The sequence below is a fragment of the Micrasema longulum genome, unplaced genomic scaffold, assembly GCF_059751315.1.
Source record: "Micrasema longulum isolate JH-2025_06_02 unplaced genomic scaffold, ASM5975131v1 h1tg000731l, whole genome shotgun sequence".
Taxonomy (NCBI): domain Eukaryota; kingdom Metazoa; phylum Arthropoda; class Insecta; order Trichoptera; family Brachycentridae; genus Micrasema; species Micrasema longulum.
The window spans coordinates 89,516-112,695 of NW_028277926.1; the positions used below are offsets into that span (position 1 = coordinate 89,516).

General features: G+C 35.7%; 1 protein-coding gene and 2 long non-coding RNA genes across 4 annotated transcripts; 2 read left to right on the top strand and 1 right to left on the bottom strand.

Moving 5' to 3' along the window:
- Window positions 1–6,587: 6,587 nt before the first annotated feature.
- On the bottom strand, window positions 6,588–9,947 carry LOC148279330 (uncharacterized). The gene is made up of 2 exons (XM_088230107.1): window positions 9,073–9,947; window positions 6,588–7,714 (listed from the first exon to the last, which is right to left on the bottom strand). The coding sequence occupies exons 1-2, from the start codon at window positions 9,638–9,640 to the stop codon at window positions 6,717–6,719; spliced, it is 1,566 nt and encodes a 521-aa protein (XP_088086233.1). The 5' UTR covers window positions 9,641–9,947; the 3' UTR covers window positions 6,588–6,716.
- A 1,150-nt stretch (window positions 9,948–11,097) lies between these two features.
- On the top strand, window positions 11,098–15,695 carry LOC148279331 (uncharacterized). The gene is made up of 2 exons (XR_015822915.1): window positions 11,098–11,802; window positions 13,438–15,695. It is a non-coding gene; the product is annotated as an uncharacterized LOC148279331 (long non-coding RNA).
- Window positions 15,696–16,435: 740 nt separating this feature from the next.
- LOC148279332 (uncharacterized) lies at window positions 16,436–19,136 on the top strand. 2 transcript variants are annotated; one of them, XR_015822914.1, is made up of 3 exons: window positions 16,436–16,517; window positions 16,702–17,168; window positions 17,901–19,136. It is a non-coding gene; the product is annotated as an uncharacterized LOC148279332 (long non-coding RNA). The 2 variants fall into 2 exon arrangements; XR_015822913.1 differs by having other exon boundaries at window positions 16,441–17,168.
- Window positions 19,137–23,180: the final 4,044 nt, after the last annotated feature.

A 23,180-nucleotide genomic window follows, 5' to 3' on the forward strand; every position in this document is an offset into this window, starting at 1 on the left:
CATGCTCAAAATGCAGTTTTAAATGTTCACAGAACAATGACTTAAAACGTCATGTATTGATACATACAGGTGAGAAACCGTTCTCATGCTCACAGTGTAGTTATACATGTGCACTACAAAAATATATAAGAACGCATATGTTAACACATAATGGCGAAAAACCGTTCTCGTGCTCGCAGTGTAGTTATACATGTAGACAACAAAGTAATTTAAGAAGTCATATGCTAACACATACTGGTGGGAAACCGTTCTCATGCTCGCAATGTAGTTTTAGATGTTTACGTAGAAGCTCTTTAAAACGTCACTTGATAATTCATTCTGGCGAAAAGCCGTCTTCATGCTCGTAATGTAGTTATAGATGTGCACGGAAAAGTCATTTGAAGGCATTTTGTTACCCTTTCTTGTAAAACTCGGTAAGTTTACAAATCATCAAACATGATATTTTAGCGTTTTTTGTTTGAACACCAAAGACGTACGGTGTTGCGTTGTTTATTTAAAAATGCATCGAAACCAAATCATCTTATTTCTCTTTCGTATTTTTAATGGGCTTATAAGAAAAAAAGTTTATACCAAGAAAATAATTGTCCTTCATTCATCACGATTAATATCATATAAATCAACCCAGTGCAATGCCAGGGCCTATTTCGAGCTATTTACACAGATTCAAAATATCTGAGATCAACACTTGCCCATGCGATGATGTTACTCTCCAAGATGTCTTCCATCTATTGATGCATTGCCCCTTTTTTAGTCTGCAGAGAATGCAACTGGAGGCGCGATGCAGAAGTCTAAATGAGGATTTACACGATGTGCATGTAGTGATTAGTCATAGGGACTTGTCAAGAGAGGTAACATTATACATGACAGATATAGTGAAGGCAATAAAAGGTATCACTGATAGCAGGACACCAAATGCCGAACACTATTCAAGTGGATCGGAAGATCTGTTGACGAATTACAACGGTCCGCCTTCTTCTGACGAGTTTTCTGTGGTTTCCCCTTGAAACAGGTCACAGCCGAAACATCTTACCGATCCTTACATAAAATAACGAAATAATGTTTCTCATTGAAGTAAATTTAATATAAATTTAAAAGAAAAAAAAAACAATTTTTTAAGTAAACAAATAAATAACTACCGCTTTGAAGTATATATTAACGTTGTGCATTACAAGCAAGGTAAAAGAATAATGCAACTAACATATAAAAAATATTTAAAAAATGCCAGGGCCAGGAGGCAACCCCTCTTTTACAATTAAAAAAATCCCGACCGTAGGAATTTTCTTCATTAAAAAAGATGCCATGTTATCTCGAATTCCTAACTATGAAAATTTGCATCGAAGGAAGACAATTCAATCCTAAGATGGTGTCAAATATTCCCTCAAAAGCAATATTTGAACAAAATTCAGGTTATAACCAAACTACGCTTAATATTGTAGATTATTTGAAAGGTATCCACTCAGCTACCTAGGAAACGTGGAAATTACTAGACTATGTACTTATCGGTGATAATTTAGAGCATCGAATCTGTCAATAATCTGAACAAATTATTTTAATTTTCCCGACATTTTCGACCCGCCGAAGTGCCGGACCTATTTACGTAATTCATATAGAAAAATATTTTATGACCTTTTTAGTGTTTTCATGTAGAATCGGAAAAACAAATTTGAATCCATGGTCAGAGACAAAACACACCAACTTCTGCAACGGGTAAATTCCATAAAATACCTTGGTGTTATCATTGATTTGAATTTGCAATGGGAGGCTCAGGTCCAGTCACTAAATTCTAGGTTGAGAAAGCTGTGCCATATATTCTGCTTTCTTAGAGACATTCTGGATATTGACACTATCAGAAATGTGTACTTTGCTCTTTTTCAACCCACGGCAACCCATGGAATAGCTGTCTAGGGGGGAATGTGCGGCATCCATTTTTAAGCCGCTTATAAATGTTCCGGCGCCCTCCAACATACCCGCCAGGACAGTTCCAATACTTGAAGTGTTCCAATACATGAAGGTGCTGGATATGAGACAACTGTACCTAAAAGAAGTACTTACACACTTCTGGTCGAACAATAAGGAAAGGTCTCAGCAGAATGTCCGTACGAGGTTTTCCCAGAGCATGAATTATGTCATACCCAAAACCCGTATGAATTTTGCTCAGAGACATCTCTCATTTATCGCACCGAGAGTTTTTAATATGTTGGAAGAACGTATTAAGCTCTCAAGGACAAAAAATATTTTTAAGAAAGGAGTTAAGGACTGGATTTTCCTTAGTGGGAGGGATTTGAGTAGGAAACTTCTTGATGATTTTCCAAATGCTTGAGTTTACTGTTTACCATATTGATTTGCCATATATATGTTTTTAAACATATTTTTTATGTTTCTAATCTTGTGTCTTCTAGTCATGTGTCTGTGTCATATAATTGCTCGTCCCATCTCAACACAAGACTTCTAGTCCCATGGAGTTGGGACTTATTGTCTCAAAAAATGTACAATAACCTTTTGTATGTAAATAAATAAAAAAAATGGCAATTTCCGTGGTTAAATCGGACGAGGAGGGTGTCCACCGTTGCCTCGTAAAGTTTCAGCTGATCGGGAGCTGAAAGCGCGGAATTCCAAATTCGGTCAGTTCAACACGGAGAGGGCGGCGTCTGGCGCCCCCGAAGCCCGATCGAGCTGTGGTCTTCGCCCTTTTAACTATCTATAATTCGGCGTAAAAAAATGCACACATTTTTGACATTAAAGTTTTCATACATTTTTAGAATGGTCCGTTGAAAGAACACCTGACTGATACCGCCGCGTGGAAAGGCCTTGGAAAGCCTTTCCACCTGGAATTTAGACTTTACGGTCAGGCCTCGCGAGCTCTATTTGAGGAAATTAAAACATTTTACTTTTTTGATTTACCTGATTTTACACGAATTAATTCCGCGATTTTCCTAATTTTTCTGTATGTAAAAGCCTATGAAATCTAGTCTCCGGGGCCAACGTGATAATAAAGGGAAGTCTTTTCCACGCAATAAGTTGAACAGGAGCAAGACCTTGTTGATTGACCAGAAACATTTTTACATTTATTTATATTTGTAAATTTTTTTCTCCATGTTGTACTGTGTAACAAAAAATAAAAAACTTTTGAAATGTACATATTTTAGTCACCGACTGTGACGCGGTGCAACTTATTTGATTGAACCTGTGCAATTTTACAAAATAAATATTCAAGTTTTTCTCTAGTCTGCGTTTCACTTAGTCAATCGTCACCTACGCCCGCTCTGCTCCGAACCTGAAGATCGTTGAGCGTCTTCACCCTGCAGTCCTGGAAAATCCTCGCAGGGCTTTGGACGGGGTTTACCCTACGGATTCAAAGAGGGACGGTGGCGTCTGTGCAGTGCTCCCTGACCGCAGCCCGCTCTCGGCGACGCTAGTACCCTCCCCTCCCGGGGCCGGGGAACTCTGCATCGTCTCGGGTCCGGCTTTACAACCTGGATCCAGGAACTGGCAGCATAGTCGGGATCGGCGAAATTTTCTTTTTTGTATATAAAACTTGTATGTAACATAGACATTTGTTTAGTCTCCCGTCATTCTGACGATGTCGGTCACAGGTAAAAAATTATAAATAAAAGTGGAATAAAAGTATTTATATACTTATTTTTATGTTTTTATTTTTATAATTAAAATGCCGTTCCAACAAGAAATATCAGTAGAAAAACTAAATCTTTTCTATGGAACAATCATAAAATATTTATAAATAGATGATTTGAATTCGCAAAGAAGACCAAATTCTTGGAAACAAAAGTCTACGATGTGTGCGAGAAAAGAGATTCGCTTATGAATGTTGACGTATGTTGCGTGCATTGCCTATATAAAGTTCCCCTTTTATTGGCAGTTCTTGTGACGCTTTGCAGCGACACAAATTCCACTGAATAACTTCATTCGCGCCGTCAATGTGTGATCGGATCCCGGTGATAGTGGTCAGAGTGGAAATAGCCATAAGTGATTTTCTCTATTATCCTAATCATCATTTTGATTCGACTGGGACAGTCTTTATCGTTGGCTCTATGCTTTGACGCTTCCGTCTTCTTTTTAGCCATTTTGCTGCAATTCCAGGATCGGTGATCAGCTTTTTCTCTTTCTTGGTGCAGGTCATAGGCTTGTGATCCCGCACGCAGTGCAGGCAACGGCAACTGCAACTTTCCATGCATCTGGCTACAAAATTTACCAGGCCTTTGATTTCAGGAGAATGCAGAAAGCCAGCTTTGAGTTGAACGAAATCCTCACGAGTCATGGAGGGTTCATGAGCTACTTGCATCGCTTCAAGATCTCCGAGATCGACAGCTGCCTATATAATGATGAAATTCTTTAAGATGTCTCTCACCCGTTGATGCATAGCCCCTTTTTCAGTTTTCGGAGCTGCTGGAGGCACGACGCGGAAGTCTTGAGTCAGGATCTATGCGACATCGGATCTGTGATACTTCACAAAGAACTCACACGAGAGGTAGTAACTAAGAGGTAAGAACTCACACAAGAGGTATCTTACACGATCAAGATAGTGCAGGACATTAATAAAATAAACCAATGAAAGACACAAAATGCCGGACACTCTTCAAGTGGAACGGATAGATGGCTTCCTTTTCACAAAAGCAAGTGCTGAGAAGTTCCTGATGGGCCCACCATTGAATATCCCTCCTGATCCCAAAAATCCAGTTTAGAAATTTAAACCTTATACACAATAAGCGAGGTAAATAATAAATGCAACTCCCATAAAAAAAAAAACATCAATAATATTAAGTTAGTAATATTTCATTTTTCCTGAAACTGATTTTGGGACCTCGCTATAGTTCAAAACAGGAAAATACTGAGTTTAGAGAATGGGCGTCTCAGAAGAATCTTGGGTGTCCGGTGGTTCGACTTTGTGAGGAATGAAGTAATAAGATAACGGACACAGCAAACTCCGTTAACAACTGTCATCAAGCGGAGGCGATACAGTTGGCTGGGCCATATACTGCGGATGCCTCCTGAGAGCCTTAACTATGCTCGCCTACTTTAAAAGGCGTCAGGTTCTCCACGTCCTGGACGTCCATTGCTGACTGCAGTTTATATCAGAACTTCGGGACGAGAACCTGGATGGGAGTACGCACAGGAGCTGGCAGCCGATAGAGGTGAATGGAGGCTCTTTGTGTACACCATATGCTCCAACTAGGGAGCGGACATGGAATGATGATGAAACTGATTTTGAGAGATTTATAAACAGTTCTTCTGTAGCCGATTAGCTACGCGTTTTTTGTACTATTTAACGTGGATGTATATTTTCCTCTATGATTCCATAGGTCGTCAAATCACTACAGTTTTTATTCCATCTATTTTGAGTTTTTGACCTATATTCTGATTGAGTTTTTTTAAAAGTTGTTACCAATTAAATTAATTATCAAACATACAAATATACTGTATTAGAAAAACAAACACAAAGAAAATAATTATTTTGAAAAAAAATAGTACATTTTCCAGGGTAAAATCATTGTTGAATGAATACATTACTTATTGTACTTCGTCGGCAGGCGTCGTGGCGCAGTTGGTTAGACGGCCGACTGAGAAACTGGCGTCGCGGGTTCGATTCCCGCCAGTTGCAAGAAAAAGATTTTCTTCTCAATTGGTCTGGGTGTTGTGGTGAATTTTTCACTCTCTCCTTCCCTCTAAGCCTCTATTCTAGAGGCTTAGCGGGTTATATTTTTGGATGTTTGTTGCACTAACTTTGTGGTTCATTGTTATATTTCAGTGTAAATAAAGGGTTATATAACCCTGAAGAGGGCAACGTGTGATTGCCGAAACAAGTCGGTTAGGCCAATAAAGTTATTTTATTTATACACCCATAAGAATTTTGGAAAAAATATCAAATGGTTTTTGACATCAACAATAATAGTGAGTGCGGTGGTTTGACGCAGGAAACTCCGGTGCCAACTGTCATCAAGCAGGGAGGATACGGGTGGCTTGGCCGTATATCACGGATGCCTCTTGGGGTGGTATTCTAAATCTTCCTACCCCTAGGGGGTTAAAAATCATTAAATAAACCACTTTCTAGAGTTGTTGATTTTAATTTTTTGAATGCGACGAAACATTGTTTCATATAAAGGCCACACTGATGATTGAACGTCAAAAGATGTTTAAAAAACGTAAAAAAGTTAATACGGTTTGGTCAATTAAACCTAATTAAGTGTTTTGGGTAATCCTTAAGGTCGTAATAATATTTTTAATATTGATAACTGTCAAATTTCAAACAAAAAATAAATTAGATGCCTTTTCTTAGGCGACACGTCACCTTCGTGGGCGTGTCAACGAAAGAAAAAACTAAGAGAAAGGTCTCTAATAGATGCGCTCGGCCTAGAGAATTGAAAATAGTTTTTATAGATTATTTGGATGCGGGAGCGTTCCAGTAGACAATGTAACACGTTAAAAGGTACCTACAATACATTAATTTCGTAAAACCACAAAGTCACCCCGAGTAGCGTCAGCTAACCGAGATAACGTCGCTCTTAAAAAAATGTATGCATTAAAAAGGTTTCACCTTAATATTTCAAGACAAATGAAGTTTAAAGTCACAGTTGCGTGTAAAGGGACAACTATATTGTGAGCATAAAAACATTTTCTCATAAACATGATTGCGTTTTCAAATGACGATTTAAGTCTACAATATAATTCTATGGTCTATAAGTAAAAGAAGATCGCCAGCATTAGAAATATTTCTCGCGAGTATGTTTCAACATGTGCTTTGTTAAATGAAGTTTTTGTGTACACGTGTAACTGCATTGCAAGCATGAAAACGGTTTCTCACCTGTATGTATGAGCGTGTGATTTTTTAAATGAGATCTTTGTGTACACGTATAACTACATTGCGAGCATGAAAACGGTTTTTCACCAGTATGTGTCAACACGTGTTTTTTTATATTACTTTTAAGTGCGCATGTATAAGTACATTGTTTGCACGAGAACGGGTTTTCTCCAGTATGTCTCAACATGTGTTTTTTTAGGTTACTTTCAAATATAGATGTATAACTACATTGTGTGCATGAGAACGGTTTCTCACCACTATGTTTCAACATAATGTGATTTCTTAAATGACCCTTTTGTGTACACGTGAAACTGCATTGCGAGCATACGAAGGGTTTCTCGCCAGTGTGAGTTAACATGTGTTTTTTAATATAACTTTTCTCTATACATTTATAACTACATTGCGAACATGAAAACGGTTTCTCGTCAGTGTGTGTAAGCATGTGTCTTTTCAAATTACTTTTAAGTCTACTCGTAAAACGACATTGCGAGCATAAGAAGGGTCTCTCGCCAGTATGTTTTAACATGTGAGTTACTAAAAGAGCTTTTTGTGTACATTTGTAACTACATTGCGAGCATAAAAAGGGTTTCTCACCCGTATGAGTTAACATGTGTTTTTTTATATTACTTTTCAGTGCACATGTATGATTACATAGCGAGCATGAAAACGGTTTCTCTCCAGTATGTTTGACCATGTGATTTTTTAAACGATATTTCTGAGTACATGTATAACTACATTGCGAGCACGAGAACGGCTTCATCACAGTATTTGGCAACGCGCTTTCATTACAAGCATTCTTCTGTCTTTGTCTTGGTTTATATTCACACTCTGCTAGTAATTTTGCATTTTGTGACGGTAGAGCGATACTCTCCGAATATAATGTTGGCGGCTTAGTAGTATCTGAAAAGTAAGAGATAAAATACTGATTACTATTTACCTTGGGGAAAACATTGGGCTACCGTTATGCGAATATTATGGACATCTGCATGCTAGTATTTTTTCAAATTTATAAAGATGTTTTGGACTTCCGTAGTTAGAAACCTTACTTGTCATCGTAATTAATTCTCTTGGAAATGGGAAGATTAATAATTGATCTTCGTTAGTAACTTTAGGAGTCCAATCACCATTGTTGCAAAGTCTACGAACAATGGCACCTGATAATTGGCATCACCGTATTATGTATGGTATTTACGAAAAAATACATAAATTGCATGCAGTGTATCGTTCAACTTCTTGGGCTCTCACTTTCCTAACCCCCACCCCCCCACATTCGCTAAATATATCGAGAAATATTAATAAACTAATTTTAGTGCATGTTTGGATATGGTGGTGCATCCCTTTTAACTCTGCATGCAAGTAATGTATTTTTTTATAAATACTATATACACCACGGTGATGGCAAAGGTGAAAGTGTATTTTAGTATTTGCATGTTGGTGAAGTGAGTGTCCTGAAAAAGAGACGGGAACATCTCGAAACCGGTTGACATAAAAGTCGGTAAGTGGTTAAATGCTAATATTGACTAATTTTTACCAACATTAATTGGAATCTCACTCTGTTTATTTAAATTCAAAATCAGATTACATCTTCCAAATGGGTACAAAAGGTAATTTTTTCTCACATTTTTATTTTATTTTTATTTAACAAGTAAAAAAACCAGTTATTATATAAGAATACAAAATATAAAAAATAGTAAATACATCCAGTTAAAGTTTTTCACAAATATAATGAGAGAACATGTAAGAAAAATAATATATTATATAAGACACGAGAAAAAGAAAAAAAAAGAGCTCGTAAGAAGGTTAAGGGATGAGGAAATAGAGTGGAGGAGTGGAGGAGAGGGATTTTCATAATATAGTTGACCAATTCAAAATTTTGATAATATAATAAAATAAACATAATTAAAGGAACATAAACTTATTACACACTGACAAATGTTTCATTTTAGTGTTTCAAAAAGTTTTTTTTTAAGTCACAAAATTTTGTATTAAAAATATCTAAATAGGGAAAAAATAAATTAAATTTGGAGCAGCTACGATAAATAAACGAGTTTTGAACATAATTTTTTTTGGGCAATGAATTATGAACTTGTGTTGACTTTACGGGACAATTGATTGAAATACGCTCCAAGAGATATGGAATATCGATAAAATTGTTTAAAATTTTGAAGAGGAAAGACAGGTCGGAAATGATGTAAGTGATCAGTGAATGATTCAATTCAGAACGGAAATGTCAGGAGACACTCAAAACGTTTACTTACCTCCAGCATTACGAGAGGATTCTAAACATTGATGTTTTATATCAGGATAATCAATATCAATTTCCCTAAAGATCAGTACATTACTTTCAACAGTATACTGTTGTTCAGTACTGGTCCCCGGCTCAGCCTTCACGGTAGCAACACTTGGTTCCTCGCTTCTGTAGAGACATGGCGTACCTTCCCCGATATGGAGAATATCTTCTGCTACATCGCCAGCCCCCGGTTCAGTTTTCACGGTAGTAACACCTGGCTCTTCGCCTTTATTGGGACATGACGCCTCTTCCCTAGTATGGAGAATATTTTCTTCTGCATCCCGAATGATTGGTTTATTTCTTAAGGTAGCAACACCTGTCTCTTCGCCTTTGTAGAGAAATATCGCCCCTTTCCCAGCAAGGATAATATTTCTATCTTTATCACCAGTCCCCGGTTCAGCCTTCACGGTAGCAACACCTGGCTCCTCGGTTTTGTAGGGACACGGCGCCCCTTCTTCGGCACGAAAAATATCTTCTACATTGTCAGTCTCCGGTTCAGATTTGACACCGACTGAAGCGAAGTTTAATCTCTCCATTGTCTTCTGCTAGCAAAAAAGACCACGCTCTCTATGAATATCAATCACCTGAACATGATCACAATGATCAACATGTTCTACATGTTTTTACTAATATGATTTTAACACAAATTTCTCTTCTGACTGAGACATACCGGAACGTCTACAGTCATATTTATGGATTTCGTAAAATTGTTGGTTACGTTGGACAAACCCCCGCCCCGGAACATGATGTTATAGGCTAAGCTTTATGGGTATAAAACATAAGGAAACAACCTAAAGTTGCTTTATTATTGATGGCGAGCGAATGTATGATACTTTCTGAACTGTCAGAATACCAAGTTGCTGCCGTTAGAGAAAGGTTGCCATTTAAAGATAATACAAGCAATGTTTCCAAACTCCCCCTCTTAGCATGCACTTAGAATGTGACACACCAACATATGGATTTGATTTACAAACCAAAAAAAAACTTTTAAAAAAATATTTAATGGAAAACAAATTCACCATGAAGGTTGTATATTTTGATGATGATGGTAAGAATGAATCAAATTGTGGCAGAGCTGGGTTCAAACTTTAAACTTTTGAGCCCTAGTTTATGAGTCCAAAGGACCAAATCTTGTGTCGGCAACTTATTGAATTAAACCGACATAATATTATAAACCCACCTTTAACATATTTGCTATAAAGTGTTTAGTATTTCGCTATTTAATACATTAAATTTCATGTGAGAGCTTTTAATTGTCAATTTTTATATTTATTATAAATTATGCAAATTTTATAAATATTGCTAGTGTTTTATTAATGGATGTTTTACTTCTTGGGTGTACTAAAAAAATATAAACTTAGAAAATACGTTGACTTTTTTGAATATGAATGTTATCAAGAGTATCAACATATTACAACAGAGATGATGAACATTTAAGAGAAAGTAATATAGAAGTCTAGGCATCTACAGGGCTTATGACCTGTCAATGGCTGGTTAAAGTGGCCACTTTACACACTGTGTAACATTTACCATTCTGCGCATATTTGAACATCTATATTCCTTCAATTCTTTCATCTGTTGATGTTTGTGAAGTCGTTGTGAAGTCATCCTTCTCTTAATTGTTCATCATCTCTGTTGTAATATGTTAATATAAACAGCTCTCCAGGAAGTTAAACGCAGTCTTTGTCTTCAAAAATTTGGACAAACTCAAAATATTGTTGATCACGAGTATCGTTATTTGCTCCGTTTTAATTAATTTTTGTTGTTGCGGGCAACGCAATATTTGCAACATGCTTGAAGCGGTTGGTAAGGCAATAAGGTGTCTGTTTGTAATGCATCATAGGGTTTACAGAAATGCAGCTGGCGTAAATCCTACGCCACAAAAAAAAACAAATTATGCTTTCGCATATGATGGAATTAAAGCGTTTTCATTCAGTAATTGGCATGTCACACTCTAAGCATTTATTACCATACCTTAAGACTGGCAACATTAAGGGTGGAGCTCTAATGGCCGCTATTTCGTGGCTTGTCAGTAACGAAAGTTGTCATCTTTATAAAGTGTACAATCGACCACCACCAATAAAGAAAAAACCATACGTCTATCCTAATGTTTTATACATATGAATGAAATCTATACTTGGAATCTAATATCACGTTATGGATGTTTGCCCAACGTAATCGGGGCTGTGACTAAATCCATAATCTCTAAAGTTCCTGGTATCTTTCGTAGATGGAAGAGAAGATTATCGTGTTGATTGCTCTACGTGTTCGCTGCGTACATTGAGGGGATTGATCTTCAAATAAAGCGATGTCTTTGTATTCGAACTGAAGACTATAGAAAATATGGAGGTCGCTACAATCAGTGTTAAGTCTGAACCTGACACTGGCGATGTAGAAGATTGTATCCATACTGGGGAAGAGACGCTTGGTCCCTATAGAAGCGAAGAACCAGGCGTTGCTACCGTGAAGGCTGAACCGGGGACTGGCGATGCGTCAGGAGATATCCTCCACATTGGGGAAGGTACGCTATGTCTCTACGGAAGCCAGGAACCAGGTGTTACTGTCGTAAAGGCTGAACCGGGGACTAGTTTTAAACAACAGTGTACCATAGAGAGTGATATACAGAGCTTTACGGAAATTGACATTGATTATCCTGATATTAAACAAGAAAGTTTGGATTCCTCTCGAAACACTGAAGGTGAGAAAAGTGTTGTAGTGTCTCCTCCTATTTCCATTCAAAATTAATTTTCAAGGTTCATTTATTATTTAATGAGGTTTTGTGTCTGCTCATTTATTTATTTTTTATTTATACATATGAAGACGCGTATTACAAAAACATTAAAACGCATCCCTAACTTTATAAGGCCAAGAGCCCTGTGTTGAGTTTAGATACAACATAATAGAAGGATAAGATTCAACAATTATCGGGATTTGGAAAGTAAAATTTTTATAACTTTGCTGGATTTTAATACAAAAAATATTCAACCTTGCTACCCGAAAAATAATGTCCACAATACATCTGTATAAGAAAGAGCACGAAGACAGAATACATAAAAAGAAAAACGGAGACGCTGTTCGGTAGCCGGTCTTGTGTGGATTAAATTCAGTCGGTTGTTGACAGTGATGGGGGACGCACGCGTGAATTACGAGCGACACATTTATTTTTTATTTATTTTCTTTAATAAGGCTAAATTATGTGTTTATATTTGTAAATTATGGACAAGAAATTATTAAACTGTATGTATCCAGTTTTTTTTTCAAATGTCGGAGCTTTAGAATATTCCGTCTTTTCTTGCTTGTCTTGCGCTTTTGCGTCACTTTTCAATATAGTCCTTTAAACGATGTTCTACTGTAATAGTCAGCCTATTAAACCTATTAAGCTTACCCCCTACCTCCATCCGCTTTACCTTTTTCAACTATTTATTAAACAACATAGAATATTTTCATAATTTAATCAGTACATGTTTGTCCTAATCAGTGCATGTGCTTATTGAATTGCATGTCGTGTTTTTTTTTTTTTTTTTTTAAAAAAACCTTTATTTTAGCATAAATAAACAATACATTCAGTAGAAAAATGAAACACTTAAGGTTGAACTTGCCAAAAAAGAGTCTAGCTCTTGTGTTTGGCAAGTTTACAAAATAACATAAAAATAAAACATAAGATGCAAAACAAAATAATAAAATAAATAAAAAATTAAACAATTTTAAAAATCGAGAAAACATAACACTAAAAAAAAATTAAAAATATATATATATATAAAAAAAATATATTAAATAAAAACACAAAATTTGTAAACACGGGAAAGGTGTTGGTTTTATATTTTTGTGCAACAACTATGGTGAAGGTGTATAGTGAGTTTTGCATGTTGGTTTGCATTTTGGTTTGATTGGTGTCCTGACGAATAGACGGGTACGTCTCGAGACTGGTAGACATAGAAAAGTCGGTATGTGGTTATTTACAAATATTTAATAACATTTAGTAAAATGTTTGACCACAAAGTTAATGCTTTAAATATTAATTATATTTATTAATTTTTTTTCTCTTGCAACTGGCGAATATCAAAACCACGACGCCAAATTTACAGTTAGCCATCTAACCATCTGCGCCACGGTTTCTGCTTAAAGAAGGTAGGACATTTTAACTCACATCAGAGACCACTCTCTTTAAGCAAATTCTGTCCCTCGGGGCTATGTCAGTACCGAGTCTTGAATAGAGGAGGTATATGGTTCTAGCCATTTGAAATATTATAATACAAGTATTGTGATGTTGCTATCCTCTCAACGGTAGTCCAAAGCTTCTTCCCAGGTTAATATGATAAATTTTCCTTTTCAGATACTACTAAGTCGCCACCATTATCTCCGGAGAGTATCAATCTACCGTCTCATAGTGCAGAACCACTACCAGAAGGTTATTATAAAACAAGACGAAAGAAAACTTGTAATGAAATTGTGTTGCCGAGTACTAGGGTGGAACCATTGTCATGTCCTGAATCAAGTTTAAAAACGGGTAGTTTAAAACGTCGCGTGATAAAACACAGTAGCGAAAAACCGTTTTCTTGCTCGCAATGTAGTTATGCGAGTTCACGGAATTCTGATTTGAAACGCCACTTTTTAATACATACTGGCGAGAAACCGTCTTCTTGCAAAAAACCGTTTTCTTGCTCGCAATGCAGTTATACGAGTCCACGGAATCATGATTTGAAACGCCACTTTTTCATTCATACTGGCGAGAAACCGTTGTCATGTTTGCAATGTAATTTTAAATGTTCCCAGATTTTTGATTTAAAACGCCACTTGTTAATTCATACTGGCGAGAAGCCTTTCTCATGCTCAAAATGTAGTTATGTATGTTCTCAGAAGGGTAGATTAAGACTTCACATGTTGATACATACTGGCAAGAAAGCGTTTTCATGCTCAAAATGTAGTTATACATCTTCATGGAAAAACGGCTTAAAATGTCACATGTTGAAACATTTTGATAAGAATCCTTTCTCATGCCCGGACTGCAGTTTTACGTGTAAACGGAAAAATAGTTTGAAAAGTCACATGTTTACACATTCTGGCCAAAAACTCCTCTCATGCGAACATTGTAAGTATACATGTACACTAAAGTGTTATTTAAGAAATCACATGCTGATACATACTAATGAGAAACCGTTCTCATGCTCACAATGCAGTTATGTGTCTACACGGAACGGTGACTTAAAGCGTCACTTGTTAATACACACTGGCGAGAAACCGTTCTCATGCTCACAATGTAGTTATACATGTGCACTAAAATGTAACATGAAAAAACATATTATTATGGTACACACTAGGGAGAGAAACTGTACTAATGCTCACAATACAGTTATACGAGAACACAGGACTGTTTGAAATTCATACTGTTGAGAAACCGTTCTCATGCCCACAATGTAGTTATACATGCGCATTTAAGTCACATAAAAAAAATATATGTTGACACATACTGCCGAGAAACCGTGCAGTTTTACTTCTTCGCCGAAAAAATATTTAAAAAATCACATGGCAAAACATACTAACGAGAAACCATTTTCATGCTTTCATTGTAATTATACATGTTCATTTAAGCGTATTTTAAGAAGATATATAAGGGTATTAGAAGCAAACTTAGAAATATGTAGGAGTTTTGTTTATTTATTTTTTATTCTTTATTTAGATAACCAACAGCTACATATATCATACATAAAAAAAAAACAAATTAGCCAATTACAGGTTTTCACAAGTAGCATTACAGTAATTTAAAGTAATTTCTCAAACGTAAAACAAACAATGATCTAAATCTAAAAGAAAAAAAAACTACATATTTATTTTGTAAAAAAACACCGCACGTCATTATCTGAGATATTTGCGAAAAAAATTGTGAGATTTCATATTACTTTTCACTAACTCAATGGAAAATGCTAAATTTGCGGAATCAAATAGTATAATTGATAGAAATCTGTTTATCCAAGATTCAGAGACGGTTTTGAATTACGCTATTATTTGGGTAGGTAGGTAGGGTAGGAAGGCACAGAATATAAGACATTAAAAAAAAAGAATCATTGATACATTTCTGGCCATGCGGTTACAAGAGATCCCAGCAGAATGCTCGTACGAGGTTTTCTTGTAATTTGAATTATTTATTACCATAAACACGTACGACTTTAACTCAGATAAATTTCTCTTTTGTGGCCCCGAGAGCGTTTTATGTCCTGGATGAACATGTAACGTTCTCCAAAACAAAAGCCATTTTCAAGTTTGGATTTCCTAACGAAAGAGACCATTGCAGGAGACTGCCGCGAAACATTGCGTAGATTTAATACTATTAATCGTCTTGTTCAGATGTTTATTAAAATGTATGTTATTGTAATAATTTTATTTGTAGAAGTATTTAATAATATGCATGCTTCCACTTTTTACTATGTTGTATCCCAAAAAAAAGATTAAAAGAAAACGGGTTATAGGTAAGTTAAGCTTCATTAGAACAAAAAATATTTGTATAGTGTATATTATTTAATAATGTGGAAAGATGAAATTAAAATGTATTTACCAATGCTTAGTTTGTACGTGCTCCTTCGGTGTATTGTGAAACTAATTTAAAATACAAATGAAAAAATAGAAATATTATCGACGGACTTATAATTATTATTGTAATTAAAAAAATATTTATGAAATCGTGTGCATTTATTTTGATCCAACCCATTAATAAAACAAACATTATTATCAATCATCCAAACTAGGCTGCTATTCTGAACGTTCTCGCTGCTGTTGAAAACACTTTTATAGTTCGTATTAATATAATGAACGTAAATGCACGTCATAAAGGCATGCTCTACAACCGCAAGAACGTTCAAAATATTAACCCCGGTATGCCAACTTGCGTGAGAAAAAAAAAACCCCTAATATTAATTACATAGCGCTGTAAAACAAATGTATCGACTAACTGGTCAAAATATTATAAAAGTATTATTTCAATGATAAAATCGGTTGATTGCAAATATTATTTGAAAAGGATTTTAACTTGTATTTTGGTAGTCCGGATTAACAAGGAGATGGTAAAATATTTTTTTACCATTCCTACCGGTCTCAGAACATAAAAACTGAAAACTGTTCGGACTGAACAGTGTTCCAAAAAAGTAAATCAAATGTTTGAATTCTTGGAAACGATGGTTATTTTTCATTACGTAAAATATGAGCATTTTAATCCGGTAGTTGACATGTCACACTCAAAGTATTTATTCTTAGACTTTAAGACTGGTAACATTGTCCGCACATGCTGGTGCATTTCGCATTTCCTAATAGCCGCCATTTCGCGCCTGACAGTTTCCATGGTTATCTGCACAGAGTTATAAATTCGCTCGGCACCAATAAAGAAGCAAATATACCTAATAAATATTACTATTCTTATGTTTTGTACGTACATATATAAAATTTACTTTGTATCTATTATTACTTCATGGGGGTTTGGCCAACGGAACGAAGTCTGTGACTAAAACCATCATCTCTAAAGATCTAATTATCTCCCGAGAGATAAATACAGAAATTAAAAATTGTACAGTAAACAAACCGTTTTAGTTGTTCATTGTGTACGTTTCAGGCGATTGATCTTCATATAAAGCGAAGTCTTTGTATACGAGCTGAAGCCTATGGAACGGACGAAGTTCGCTTCAGTCAGTGTTAAGTCTGATCCAGGGACTAACGATGTAGAAATATATGTTTTTCATACTGGGGAAGGAACGCCGTGTCCCTTCGGAAGCGAAAAACCAAGTATTGCTTCCGTGACGGTTAAACCGAAGACCATGGTAGAGATGGAGTTCGCTTCAGTCATTGTTAAGTCTGAACCGGGGACTGCCCAGATAAAAGGAGATGTTTTTCATACTGGGGAAGGGACCCAATGTCCCTACAGAGGCGAGGAACCAGGTGTAGCTACCGTGAAGGCTGAACCGGGCACCAGTACAGAACAACGGTATACTATAGAGAGTAATATACTGATCTTTACGGAAATCGACATTGATTATCCTGATATAAAACAAGAGTGTTTGGAACGCTTTCGCAGTACTGAAGGTAAGAAAAGGGTTATAGTATCGCTTTCTTTTTGTGTTTCCTATTTTCTATTTTATATCCCATAAAGTTTCACTAACTTACTTCTTAATCAAATCAAATTTCAGTTTTAAAAAAAAAAAACATACCAACATTAAAAAATGTTATTGTCTATATTGGAATTCGTCAAACACCATTACCTAATTGAACCCTAAAACTGTTTATATTGAAAGTACAATATCTTCTTGACAACCTCTCAGAGCCTGTGGTGAAGTAAGCGGGTCTCAGAACACAGGGGGTGCTCGGTTTTCTGAGTTAGTACGCTATTTCGTTTTGTGAGTTAACACCTCCCCATGATGTTTGGACAACACCACCCTCATAAGCAAAACATAGCTTTTTGCAAATGTCGTATTTTGAGATATGACACTCTTGAGTGTCTTTATAAACTCTTTATAAACTTTAAAAACAAATTTAAAAAATACTGTAAATAATCATGAGTAAAATCAAATTCTTATGTCAATTGTAACTAAGCATAAAACTTTTATGTTTCATATCTCCACTACTATTGCTCATGAATCTCTAGATACTGTGTTATTACTGTAAAAAACTGACGTTTTTTGTATCACAACGGCATAAGCTTTCCATTGCTACATATCGATGTACTTAGGTTCCCAAAACATGAAGATGAAGGGTCGGTAGTGTATCTTCGTAATCGCTTTTCCCTCATGTAAACATTACAATTTTTTCACTTTTCAGATACAACTAAATCGTCAACATTGTCTCTGGAGAGTAACAATCTACCGTCTCATAGTGCAGAAACACTACCTAAGTGTAAAAATAAATCAAAGCTGAAGAATACTTCTACTAAAAGTAATAAATGGGTGTCGCCGCTAGTTAGTTGTACAAGTTCTAAACAGGATAGTTTAAAACAACGCTTGATTAAATATGGTAGCGAAAATGGGATTTATTGCTCGCAATGTAGTTACACGTGTTCACAGAACTATGAATTAAAACGTCACTTGTTAAAACATACTGGCGAGAAGCCGTTCTCATGCTCAAAATGTAGTTATGTATGTTCACAGAAGGGTAGATTAAGTCGTCACATGTTGATACATACTGGCGAGAAACCGTTTTCATGCACGGAATGTAGTTTTACATGTTCACGGAAACATGATGTAAGTAGGCACTTGTTGACACATACTGGCGAGAAACCGTTTTCATGCTCAGAATGTAGTTTTACATCTTCATGGAAAAATGGTTTAAGATGTCACTTGTTAATACATTCTGATAAGAAACCATTCTTTTGCCTGGAATGCAGTTTTACATGTAATCGGAAAAATAGTTTGAAAAGTCACATGTTGATACATTCTGGTAAGAAACCGTTCTCATGCCTGGAATGCAGTTTCACATGTAAACGGAAAAATAGTTTAAAAAGTCACATGTTTATACATTCTGGTCAAAAAACCCTCTCATGAGCACAATATAGGTATACATGTATTCTAAAGTGTTATTTATAAAATCGCATGCTTATACATACTAATGAGAACCGTTCTCATGCTTACAATGCAGTTATGCGTCTACCCGGAATTGTGACTTAATCGTCACTTGTTAATACACCCTGACGAGAAACTGTTCTCATGCTTACAATGTAGTTATACGAGAACACAGAACTGTTACTTAAAATGTTAATTATTAATTTATACTGTTGAGAAACCGTTCTTATGCCCACAATATTAAAAGTTACATGAAAAAACATGTGTTGGTACATACTTGCGAGAAACCGTTTTCGTGCACACAATGCAGTTTCACTTCGCCGAAAAATAATTTTTAAAAATTACATCGTTTTACATACTTACGAGGAACCATTTTCATGCTCACAATGTAAATGTTCATTTCATTACGCGGAATATAAGACATATTTATATCAATACACACTGGCAAAAAACGGTATTGTGCTCTCAATAAATTATGCATTTGTGATTTTTACAGAAATGTGTATTGTTAATTTACCTATGTGTATTGTTAAAACCATATAAAATCACCATCATCATCATTTTCTTACCGCACCTAATGGTTCATAAGGCACTGCATTGGTATACCAATCGCAGCGTATTATACCATATTATTTCATTAAATAAAGTTGAAGAAATCAGATTGCTATCTAGTTCAGAGAAAAAAACAGAAATTTTAACTAACGTTTCTAAAAAAAATCTATAACTGAAGTTAAAATGATTGTTGCGGTATTACCCAAAAATTAATTCATTTACAATCCGTTTCCAACATGGCTAAGCGAAAAATGCGCGTACGTATTAGCTCCACTTTTAACAGACTTATTTAATACATCCATGGAGCACAGCATTGTTCCAAGAGCCATAAAGAAATCTAACGTAACTCCACTTTAAAAAATTCTCAACTAGATCTTTTCAGTTTACGCCCTATTACAAATCTTCCCATCGTATCAAAAATACTTTCTCATAGCCTCCTTAATTATGTTGAGCAAATTCATTATTTTCGGTAAGGCAATCGGCATACCGACGTTTCAATTCTACGGAGACAGGAGTGATAAGAGTATTGTCTGACATTATAACGGCGGAAGACTCTGGTCGTCTGGTGTTGGTGGCATCTTTGGACATGAGTGCCGCATTTGATACTGTAGACAATAATATTTTGCTTAAACGTCTGGAGAATACTTATGGTATCCGTGATCAAGCACATATGTAGTTCAGTTCATATCTTAATGAAAGGGAATATGCGGTTGTGTTCCAGGGTAAAAAGCTCACCGAACTTTCAGGTGTCTAAGGGAGTACTTCAAGGGTCAGTACTCGGACCACTTCTCTGTCTCCTATATACTAAAGATAAAGAGAACATTCAATTGATTTATTTGAATATTACATATACATAACAAACATACAAGCAATACGTACATATAATAAAAAAGAAAAAAAAAATACTTGAAAGAGATTCGTGTCAAAGAAGTAGGAGAATCCTGCTCCGGAAAATCCTTTCGGATACATGGAACAGATTAATATCCAGAGCAATTTTAATAAAAGATTATAAAATAATGTGGATTGTGGTCCCATAGCAATGCAAATGATACGTAGATTTATTTTTATTGCAAACCAGGCGAGAGACGTGTGATTGTTAATGTTATTGATGGATGGGTTGAGAAAATAGGAAACTGGATGGCCGAAAATAGACTAATATTAAAGCCATCTTAAACGAATCAACTATGGATGGCTTCAGCCAGACGACGGAATTTGATTCAGGGTACGGCACTACTAAATGTAAGGAGAACATTGATTAGGTGATTTGCGTTGTGTTGCGTTTATTTGTGGTGATTTCATTAGTGTCCTGACGAAAGAGACGGGTATGTCTCGAAACCGGTAGATATAGAAAAGTCGGTAAGGGGTTACCTACATAAATAAATAAAATAAACCCATAAAAAATAAATAAAATAAACCCGACAAAACTAGAGTGCTAACATGCGTTGAAAAATTATAATGTTTTTTTTTTTTTTTTTTAATGGAAAAGACATATTTGCGTTCTTATGATTTACCCAAATATTTAATTTTGAGGGCCATTTTCAATGAGTTGTTTACTTTACAAAAGTAAACAGGTGGAAGAGCTGCGGAAAAGTGGATGTTTAAACATAGGCTGAATGGTGAGAATGGTGAATGTTATAGAGTGAGTTGAGTACTGACTTAAACCAGCCAACGACAGGTCATAAGCCATGTAAATGCCTGGACTCCCATATTCCCCTCTCAAAAATGTGCCTCTGTTGCAACAAATTGAGAACAAAATTAATAATTGAAACGCTAAGTTTACCGTTTTTTTGTTTTGTTATTAATTTATCTGCTAATTGAATTAGTTATTTCACATCAAATATTCAATAATCCCCACCGGTCTCCATTGAGGTCCGCGGCCAATTGGCGTATGTTTGATAGAACGGACTTAAGTCTGTTGCGAGCATCCTTTGGCTACTTTTCTCCTAGCAATTACTAAAATGCCTATATGTAGGCCAAGGTACTGCGCAAATCGATCTGGAAAAGCAATTGTATAACCTTTTACCGGTAAGTTATGTTTTTATCTTAGTCAAAACTTGTTTAGAATAGCTATTTTAATGTTAAAAAACCTTTTATTTACATGTTACCTGTATTTATCCGTCATAAGCTGTCTCCTGTCTCTGTCCAGCTCAGTTAGTTGGGCGTATAGTGAAACGATAAACAAAGGTGACGCGTATGTGGAGGGGAGCGGCATACTGAATAGAACTTACAGTAGATCGATGTAAACTGTTCGTGTTTTTTACTGTACGACTTGTTTTGCTGATACTTGCTGCCCCCGCTGGCCATTCCATTTCCTTTGGGGACGACTTTTTAGCTCGGATTTGTATGGAGTGTCATCTCTTCATATATCGCAATGCCGGCCCCAAAACACAAATGTTTCAATGTCAAAGAGGTTGGTAAAGCAACAAGTGTCTGTTTAAGATGGTGGTTATTTTTCATCACGTTAAGTACCTTTCGTAAAACACCATACGAGCCTCTTATTCGGCAGTTGACATGTCATAACATGAATTAAATAATATAATCACTTGATCCTTAACACAAAGACAACTTAAACAAATACAAACTATTACCACTTTCAGACAAAGGGATTTTGAGTATTATTCAATTAAAATCTATAACTTACTTCCATTATTTATTAAAACAACGAGTAAGGAGAAAATGTGCGAAAAGGCTATAAAAAATGGATAGTAGAGCTAGGTAGAAGTAAAATGGATTGTCTTATTCGCCCAAATACAAACTATTACCACTTTCAGACAAAGGGATTTTGAGTATTATTCAATTAAAATCTATAACTTACTTCCATTATTTATTAAAACAACAAGTAAGGAGAAAATGTGCGAAAAGGCTATAAAAAATGGATAGTAGAGCTAGGTAGAAGTAAAATGGATTGTCTTATTCGCCCAAATCAATATTGAATCAACTGCTCCACAAGTATAGCTTATGTTTAGTTTTTGCTATTTTCATCGTGCGTATTGTAATATAAATAATATAGATGCACGTATATTAATTATAAACATAAATACGTTGTGTTTAAAACTGTTCGAATATTTTGCTGGTTATCTTTGTCTATTAAGTTAGTCTTCTTTGTTTATTCTCAAATGTAAAAATATTTTGAAAAAAGTACATAGTTAAGTTAGTGTCTTCGGCACGGGTAACCCCAGTGAGGTCACAATATTATTATTATTAATTATAAGTTTGTGAGATAAAAATATGAATAAATAAATAAATATCTGAACATTTATTGCATTACCTTAACGTCGCAACGTTGTCTGCGCAGTCTGGCGCGTTTTGTAATGGTCGCCATTTTGTGTCCTTATAGATATATATTATCTATATAAAGTGAACATTCGCTTGGTACCTTGCTTAAAATATGTTTTTTTAACCGGTAGTTGATATGTCACACTCTAAGCATTTATTACCAGTCCTTAAGACAACATTGGCAACATTGTCTGAATAAGCTGGCGAATTTCGTATTTCCCCATGGCTGCCATTTCGCGACATTCGCGTCTGACAGTTTCCATTGTTGCCTGTACAAAGTCACCCGACAGCGATAAAGAAGCAAATTACTTAACTTACCTAAAAATGTTTTTTACCCACATATAAAAGCTTCAACTTATATCTAATATTATTTTATGGGGGTTTAGTCAACGTAACCGAGTCTGTGACTAAATCCATTATCTCTAAAGATCCTAGTATCTCCTGAGAGATTATCGTGTAGTCATCATATTTTAAACACAACAATCTATACAGTTAACACACCGCTCTAGGTGTGTACCGTGTACATTTTAGGCGATTGATCTTCATGTAAATCTTTGTATTCGAGCTGAAGACGATGGAACGGACGGAGTTCGCTTCAGTCAATGTTAAGTCTGAACCAGGGACTGGCTATGTAAAAATAGATATTCTTTATACTGGGGAAGAGACGCCATGTCCCTTCGGAAGCAAAAAACCAAGTGTTGCTACCGTGAAGGCT